The 9,560-nt window shown below is 33.6% G+C and overlaps 1 protein-coding gene and 2 long non-coding RNA genes across 3 annotated transcripts; 2 read left to right on the forward strand and 1 right to left on the reverse strand.

The window, feature by feature from the left end:
• Nucleotides 1-3,056: 3,056 nt before the first annotated feature.
• On the forward strand, nt 3,057-4,554 carry LOC127144075 (uncharacterized). The gene is made up of 2 exons (XR_007815698.1): nt 3,057-4,207; nt 4,317-4,554. It is a non-coding gene; the product is annotated as an uncharacterized LOC127144075 (long non-coding RNA).
• On the reverse strand, nt 4,136-7,944 carry LOC103496298 (uncharacterized protein At4g15545). Its single transcript, XM_008458089.3, has 9 exons — nt 7,672-7,944; nt 6,691-6,759; nt 5,950-6,000; nt 5,786-5,849; nt 5,595-5,666; nt 5,128-5,379; nt 4,859-4,904; nt 4,689-4,767; nt 4,136-4,592 (listed from the first exon to the last, which is right to left on the reverse strand). Exons 1-9 carry the CDS (start codon nt 7,942-7,944, stop codon nt 4,500-4,502), a joined length of 999 nt encoding a protein of 332 aa, XP_008456311.2. The 3' UTR covers nt 4,136-4,499.
• On the forward strand, nt 7,240-8,347 carry LOC127144074 (uncharacterized). The gene is made up of 2 exons (XR_007815697.1): nt 7,240-7,728; nt 7,806-8,347. It is a non-coding gene; the product is annotated as an uncharacterized LOC127144074 (long non-coding RNA).
• The last annotated feature ends 1,213 nt before the right edge of the window (nt 8,348-9,560 follow it).

The following is a 9,560-nucleotide window of genomic DNA, read 5'->3' on the forward strand; positions in this document are numbered from 1 at the left end:
TTTAGTTGTGAGGTTTAAAATTTCGGTGATCTATATTTTTATTAATATTTTAAACCAAAGGACCAAAATGGTTAATACAAATGATGTTCAAAATGAATTTGAAAGTAAAAGCATTTCCTGAACTCAATGGGTAACTTTTTAGAATATTTGTGGAACTTTTGGAAGGGTAAAGTTAGTTGAAAAGAATATAAGTATTCAGTAGCCTATCCACACCTATACTCTTTCATTAAATAAATTCCAATAAAATAACTTTTATTCAGAAATTACATTCTTTTGTTTTTGAGTTTAACCCAAATTGCATTTTGGTTCTTCAATTTATATCTGAACAAGGACAACAAGGGAAAGGGAAGAGGTGGAAACAGGAAAAAAAAAATCAAGTATATATATATATGGTAATTTTCATGAATGTAACAAAACATCCAAATGTTTACGGCCTATGTAACAAAAACAAAAAGTCCATGAAGCCGGTAAAATATTTACATAGTTTCAGATTTGTCATTGATATTACGAACAATTTGTTACTTCCCTTTCTTCTTCTTTTTTGCGATTTATTCATCTTCTCTTCTAGATTTCTTCAACTCCTCTTTCAAAAAGATTTCCTTCTATTTTTATTCATCTTCTTTTTCTTTCTTTCTTCATCTTCTCTTTCTTTCTTTCATCTTCTCTTTCTTTCTTTCGGCTCCTCTTCTAGAATATCAAGAGAGCATTTAAATATCACTTTGATTTTAATATGATCTAAACGATCGCTTACTTAATCAACATTGTCGTTTAGCATGGTTAGCACGACCGTTTAAATTTGAATTCATTTTTCCATCTTTTATAAAAACTACATAATCATGTGGATATGATATAACAATCACTTACCTAGTCAAAACGATCATTCAGCATGATCAACACGATTGTTTAGATTTGATGTATTTTTTCCATCTTTTAAAAAAAATTACACGATCGTGAGGATATGATCTAAATGATCGCATACCATAGTCAACACAATCGTTTAGCATGGTTAACACAATCGTATAGATTTGAAATATTTTTTTCATCATTAAAAAGAACTACACAATCGTATTAATACTACCTACACGTTCGTATACCATTTCCTACACGACCGCATATCATGATCATTTAGAAGAAAAACTACACGCGTGCATGTGACTGATTGATCATGTGTTAACTGAGACAATTTTTATATTTTTCATTATAGGCCTGTATGTTTTTTTCGTTTTCAAAATTATTCTATACAGTGTAAATATTTTGTTAATTTAATATATTTTTTAAAAAAACCCCATCATTTTTTAATATAGCAAAATAAAACAAAATATTTATGGATATAGCAATATACCATTATCTCTCAAGGTAGACAATGTCGTTTTTCAATATTTATGTATATTGTCACTTAAACAGTTACCCTATTTTTAACGAATGGAAAAATGATAAAATCATCTAAAATTATTGCCAAATATAAATTCGGAAGTAAAATTGTTTAAATTTGAAAACTTAAGAAGTTAAAACAAAATCTTGGAACTAAAATTACAATTTATATATCTAAACGAAAAATTCAGAATTGATAAAAGTATTTATAAAATAAAACTAAAATTCATATTATAACAATAATAAACACTAATAGAAATTATATATTTTAGTTTATTATGTCATATTTAAAAATGTCCATGTATACAACTTTTACATTTTAGTGTCTATATTTTACTCTTGCTTTTTCCATTCTTCACTTCATTAAATTATTCTCAACATGGAAGCATTTTTTGAAAATAAATAAATAAATGAGGTGAATCACGCAATTTAGTATCAGCTAATCAATATAAACTTGTTATTTTTTAATATTTTTTCTAAACCAAAGAGGAAAACATATTATTTGTTAATTAAATTACTTTTACTTATAAATCTTCTTGTTGACGTTCTTAATCATATTGAGATCAAATGTGGCCATCAATCTTTAATATCAATATCCAAATTCTTCCCTTTATGAATATATCAACATATTCACGAATATTTCAATCCTTGCTTAGATGAATATGAACACCTACTAAATCTACCGTTTCAAAATATGTCTAGAAAAGTCAAAAGGCAAAGAAATAAATAAACATGAAAAAATGCAACTTCTCATGAGAATTGGACATTAATTAAAAGTTCTGATTTACCGTTAAGAAAACATTACATCCAAAGAAAAAGGCAATACAAAACAAATCTGTACATTGTACAATATAATATATATTTTACCCTAAAGTTGGAAAATAAAATTAACTTCTAAACATATTTTACCCTAAAGTTGGAAAATAAAATTAACTTCTAAACAACCGTGTCTGAAAGTTGGTTAACTTCCTAACATTTGGAATAAAATTGATATTTCGTAATATGAAAAGGATGAAGTTTTAGAGTATCAGTTTCCATTTGTGAATAAATATATTTTGAAAAAGATGATGTGTGGGTGACCCTCTGGTTATCTGAAAAGAGAGATGCTTTTAAAGCAAAGGCATATATACACACACACATTCACTCTTCCAGACATTAACTAAAGACTTGGGAACTTTGGGCATTAACTTGACTTAGGGAACTTTGGCTACGTTTCAGTTATGTACCTAAACTTTCAAAAGTTTTGATTTTGTATTTGAACTTTGATCTAAAACAAATACCCCATAAGAGTTTTTTTTTTCTTTTTTTTTAGAAAATAAAAATCACACCAACTAAAATGTAAAGATTAGAAGACATGATCACATTAACTATCAATAAATATGATGAGAGTCAACGCATACCCCTTCTAATTCTTGCATAATAGTTATTATGTAGGTCAAAATTCAAGAGTAAAAATGAAACATTTAAAAAACATAGAGCTAGAAGCATATCAAAACATATCTAAAAAGAATTAAGGGTATTTTATATTACTCAATCTTATATTTATGCCGAAAGAGAAGGAACACAACTTGAGAACCTCAATCTTATCAAAACTAGTGGACAGCCATTTTTGCAGATTCTTTTGACCAAAATCTTATCTTTCCGTCAGCCTCTGTGTTTTGCCTAAAAAGTAGAAAGAGAAAAAATGGATCGAATTTGAAATATTTCTTAAAGCCTACGAGAGAGTATCAGGTGCTTCTGATTACCCTTTTCCATCCCATCATTGTACAAATCAATTTCTCTTCTCTTCCTTCAATACCCCAAAGCTTAATACCAACTTCTTCTTTCTTCTTGTTTTGGTCTTTGGGTCCCCCTACCCTACAAACCACCAAATACTTCCTATCTGCTAACTGTCCCTAATGTTTTGGTCCCCTACACAGTCCTTGTTCTGTACCATCACACTTCACTTCAATTGGGGAGAGGGGATTCCAAGAAAAAAGGCACTTGCACTTTGGCCTTATTATGCAGTTTGGTAAACTCTTACAAAGCATTTCCATTGTTGTAAGATGTTAGCTATGTTCTGGGATGTGGGTTTTTGTTTTTTTTTTTTTTTTCAGCACAAATGGGCATCGGTTTTGGGGAATATGGTTTTTCGAAAATCAAATGGCGAGGTTAAGTTTCACCTGCAAATTCTATATTAACCTTCAACTCATCATTTCTCTTCATCATACTTAAAGAAATGAAAAAAAGAAACACGTGATACTAAGAAGATTACTAACATTTGATAAGAGGTAAAGGTTTTTAAATATTTAGAAAAATGTAGGGAACTTTTAAATTTGAAATCGATGAACTAAAATAGTAAATATATAACCTAAAAAGAAAAGTGGAAAAACAGATTCCCATTTGTTTTCTTGGCAGAAAGAACCACAACTTTTACCTAAGGTTTTACCCCCTGAGTCACCATCTAATAATTCAGAATTTCATCAGTCTAACCCAAGTTGGTACCTGACTAGACAAGTTGTAGTTGTGATGGAGCAGATAGCTTGCAAGTGAACGTACGCTGATTTTGGAGCATATGATGATCACTTTTCTGGGTTTTCTTGCAAGCCAAGCCCCTGATATTTCACAAATAATATTAGTGAAAGACTGAACTTCATCACAAACAAGTTAGTTTCTTTCAATCAGATTACACTGACTTCCCTCCTTTAAATGCAAACTTGACAGCACAGAGTTTGAATTCTTCGAATTTGTAGGTAAAGTGAGAAACATGGACTGAAAGTAATACTTTCCCCAAATAGAGTTGTCAAAGAGACTGGCTGCAGCTTTAGATGCTACAACTAAAAAGCACATGATGGAGGTAGATTCAACTGTTTTTTCTTTCCTTTTCTTTTTCTTTTTTCTTTTTTTTCCCCCTCCAAATCTATATTGCTTACTCTTCTAAAAAACTGAACTCATTGATTCTACAGACAAAAGAAGTTTCAACTCCAAGAGGGTTTGATCTTTTATATTTTACAACATAGTGGGTCTGCATGCAGCATACATGCGCCTCCAGAGAGAGCAAGACAGCCGTTGAGAATAAACATTTTGGATTCTAATAATCTAAAAGAAGCGATCCTGTGTGAACTAAACAGTCTCAAGTAGAGAGAGGCCTAGTGAACATTGCGGTTAACCAATCCTTGAAATGACAGAAAAAGATCTTTGTTATCTGTCCCAAATATCTCTTCTGCTTTTCTTAAAGTTTCCTGGAAGCAAAGGCAGTTGAAACCATTTATTAGTAAGTAAAAGAAGGTCCAAGATACAAAAGTTTATAGCGAGCTGTTAGAAACTGATAAATCTACCTCTCTAGTCTGCTTATGAGCATTGAGTTCCTTTATGTTCAAAAGGAAGGCACTAAACTGCTCTAATGACAGACGACTCCTGGAATAAATTATGTATTCATCAGTCCAACATGTTCTTTTCTATTCGTAAAATCAGAAAACACGTAATTCAGTGGAATATAAAAACAAACCTGGCTAGGCGAAAAAACTCCTTGCCATCCACCCGGGCAGGGCGACCTACAGTATTTAAGTGCAAAAGATGAAGAAATATCACAATAAAAACAGGCAAAGGGATAGCTGAAATCTTTATCCTAAGGGAACACCTAAATTTAAATGTTTCCTGTAGGTTACTAGGAAATCCACATAGAACAAACACACAAATATAAAATTGCAAAACATGCTTCAAAAAGTTCAAGAATATTGTAATCTTCAAGAGGTAAAAGATAACGCTTTCTTTTACCAGACAGTTGACGAGAACGAGGAGGAGAACTTGCTGCTGAAGACTGCTGGCTTGATGGGTACCATGGAGATAGTGCAATTCGTCCATCGTATGAGTGTTTTGTTGGAGAAGTTGAACCAGACGTTATCTGTGGAGAAGCAACAGTGGAATACCCTCTGGGGGATACACTGGTTGAAATAATTTTTGGAGTTGCCGATGGAGTGAGCCTTGGGGTGATATACGGCGATGAAAATCTTTGTCCAATATGCTTTCCTGTTTGAGATGAAACATCGCCATTAGCGTATAATTTATCCATCAAAAGTTGAAGAGTATTTCTTGAAAGCCAACTGGCAACAAAAACTGACATTCTCCAGAATTTCAACTAACGGATTGATTTAAGATCTGGTATTTTACAACCATAATCTAATTATTACCAATTCCTTATCTTCAATTCTATCTTTTGCATTGAACAGGGTAATAATGAATACCTTCAACTATTGTGCTTCTCGTCTCTGTAGAACCACTGAATGAATGCGTGGTGTGTCCATTAGTTACCTCATCTGAAGTCCAGGTGAAAGTTAAGTCCAATTAAATACCGAAATATATCAAATAGATGAAAACTAATGGTTCCTTGATATGTCAGAACTTAGGATAATGAGATCAAGGAATTCTATAATACCCTTGTCAGTATATGCTTTAGGAACTGCTTGATCACAGGTTCCAATATCAACAGTTTCAGTTTGCTGGTAAGAGAAGACATCGCATGAGAAATTTTAGATGACGAATTATGCATTAGGCCAAGCATAAAATAACTGGTAAAATTCATGGTCCAGGGAACCTTACAGAGGATTCATCACTCAATGATAGCATAAGTTGTCTCTTAAATGTCTCCAGCTGTCATAAGAAAGACACCATGCTCACAACAAAAAATATGAAATCTCATGAATTGACGCAATCATTTCATATGCCTAAAAAAGTTATATTAGAACAACATGAGAAATGATAGCTATAAACTGAAAAGAGCAAAGGTAAAAATTTAGAGACCTGGTCGAATAGGTACACAACCTCTATATAAAATCACCTAGCAATCCAAAGAAATAGACACTATTTATCTTCCTTCATAATTAATTGTTTAATTAACCTAACCCAACTTCCCAAGATCCTGACTGAAGTCTCATGAAGCCAACAGAATGATACAAGAAGCAAAGAAATCAAGAAATAAATGGTGAGTTTATATTTCTCGTCAAAAAAGTGATGAACTTATCTTTGAGGATTCATATCCTAAGGTCTCTATCATTCTATTCCAGAAGCCAGGAAAAAGTTTATGTTCTAGATATATCATATGCCATAATGGACCCACATGCTAGCTCTTATCTTAGTCTATGAGCAAAACACGACAAATCACCTTTCAGTTTGCACCATAAGGTCGTTATTTTATGCAAAGTCTTGAGACTTTCGATTAGTAGCCAAACCTAAATATTACACAGGTCTCAAGCTTGACAACAACAGTGGTAAAACAGCCAGAGAAGAAAAGGCAACAAATCACGCCCAAGTTTCTGTATAAGAGTGGCCTCAATCAGTTACCTTTGCTAAATCACGCCCAAGTTTCTTTGAAGTCATTGATAGAGAATCGCGTTCCCTGGAAAGCCTCGTCTTCATAGAAAAAGTAATAAACAAGTAACAATAACATCAGGTCAATATGCTTCAATGCGAAACTAAAAAATTAGGCTTGAGAGTTTATCAAAATAAAAGCTCAGGAAGTAAAAGTATGTCGCAGTAATCACCTCTTTTTACATTTTTAAAGGAATTTAATACTCTACTGATTGCTTAGATAAATTCCCATAATTTACATCTTAGTAGAACCAATTAAATATTCCACGGCAAACAACTATCAGCGTATTTCAATCGCTAATAGATCCCATAATATACTTCCAATCTTCAAGACAACCCCAAAAGAGCCAAGTTAACGAAACTGCTCAAGTCAGGAGCCCTATAAAGATTAAATACAAAACCAGAGTGCACACTCCCCTTCCAGCCTATTCAAACGATATTATTCCTTAATTCACTCCTCCGATTGCGAATGGAAATAACTCATAAATTCACATTGGTCATCAAATCTAAAAAACCGACCACTATATGGTAACCTGAGCTAGATGATAATTTATGTTCCAGTGCTGATATTAAGAAGATAATTTGGAAAATTTTGACCTTTTCTTGAATCGTCAACCAAAAGCAAAGTACTGAGCTATCAGCCATTTATCCGTTTTCATGGAAAATTGAGATGCTGAACAATCAAGAGCCATTGAATTTAAGCAAAACGAATAAACGGGTTTGTCATTCTCAATCGAAAAATATCACAATACATCACAGAGACCGCCAAAACCATCGTCATTTCTCCAACATAATTGACCCAAACTTCGTTATCTAGACCCAAATGAAAAAAATATATAACACACACACACACACACACACACACACACACACACACACACACACACACACACACACACATGACACACACAATATCTTCCATTATTACTAATAACGAACACTGTACCCACTTACATTATCATCAAGCGCAATCTTCAACCTAGATTCAGCTTCCTGGTTCGCGTGCTCGAGGTGAGACATCTTCTCCTGCAGGTCATAAATAGTTTTTTCCTTCTCTTTAAGCTTTTGCTTCATCCTTATCATTTCAGCTTCAAGATTCGACACACGAGAGGCAATCGCCATGGAGGTGATTTTACGCGCAAGATCGAGCTGATCATATGGATCCGTTGGAATCACCGCCAAAATCTCATCCGGTAGATTGAAATCAGGCCCACTGCTTTGCGACATACTCGATCTATCTCCAAGATTACAGACAGAGAGGTGGTAGGTAGAGGATTCAACAGCAGGAATTAGACAGACAAGAATCCGAAGAGGAAAATTAGGGCTTACCAAAAACGTAAAATTTTCTACGACAACGAATATCTTGCGATGGATCAATTAATTGACGCACGCTCTTTTGTTCATTTGTTTGGTCTGATTTTCAAATTCGTGCTTTGAATTGGAGTAGGTAGAATCGTTCTATAGGTTCGAAATTCTATATGAAAAAAGGGGAAAAAAAATAGGGGGGCCTTTTTGTTTTTGTTTTATCTCATTTTTTGAATTTGTAAGCTTTTCCCTCCAAATTGGCTTACTGCATTGCCAAACACACTCATTCCATTCCATCAAACTAGAAGAGTCTATTGCATTTCTACTCTTGATTTTTTTGATAAACAAGTAATGACACTCAACTAATAAGCAAAGTAGATTACCTAACCACAAGCAACCTTAGTCTGTCGATTGTTGAACTTATTCTTTCTAATTTAATGATTGTTTAAATATTTCAAATGAAAAAAAAAATTAGGATTTTGTGGTAGAATAATTATATTAATTTGCAGTTTTAATAGGTTGAGTGAGCATCGGGATATGTCTGGGATCTCCCAATGCTTCGTTTTGTGCGTTGGGAGATCCTCTATTTTTCTAAAAAAAATAAGTATATTGACAATACAAATTGAGTAACCATCCATTTCTTTATCGGAACCTTCATCGTCATCATCTTCTTCATCTTCCTCCTCTTTTGCAGCTTCTGTGTGCAAATGAGCGTAAACATACAAGGATTCAGGCAAAGACCCAAGCCATGCAAACACACTAGCAATAAGTAAACATCAAGAAAAATAAAATCATACTTATCTTCTAAATTCACCATTGTTGTCAAGAACATAAAGAGCGATTACAACTCATTCCAAACTTTTGAATATAACAAAAACAGAAATCAAGAAGAAATATTGGGAGAGTTAGAATCAAAGAAGAAGCCCACTAATAGAAAAGATAATTAAGAACAAATTCAAAGGGGTTTATATTTAAGATTTTAAACTTTGAATTAACTCCAACAAAGAGGTCATGACAGAGACAAAGACGGAGGGAGTGGCAGCGACGGACAGAGCTGCCACTGAGGACGATGACGCACTGGCACTAACAACGACGACGACGACCCCTAACGATGGAGGAGCAACCCTAGCGCACTTCATTTCTACCCATCCCTTTGCCCTTCTTCGCAGATTTGTAAAAGGGGAAGAGTTTTTTAAAGGCTAACTCCCGACACTTTACTTAAAGCGTCAGGATATATTAGGCTAACTCCCGACGCTTTACTTAAAGCGTCAAGAATTCTTGCCTCTCTCGACACCTTAGTTTATGCGTCGAGAGAGACCATAACTCTTGATGTCATATCTCCTGACGGTGTAAAACAGCGTCAAGAGATCCAGAATTTCTTGTAGTGAGAAATCGAACAACACAAGACTTTGTGATGTTTCAGATGATCCACAAGTACTTGATATATGTAATAATAATGAAAGGTACATGGAAGAGAGACATAATATGTACTATCTACCTATTGTACCTCCAATAGTTCGTAGGGGACGTGACTGAGT

This window comes from Cucumis melo, chromosome 11 (genome assembly GCF_025177605.1).
Source record: "Cucumis melo cultivar AY chromosome 11, USDA_Cmelo_AY_1.0, whole genome shotgun sequence".
Lineage (NCBI taxonomy): Eukaryota > Viridiplantae > Streptophyta > Magnoliopsida > Cucurbitales > Cucurbitaceae > Cucumis > Cucumis melo.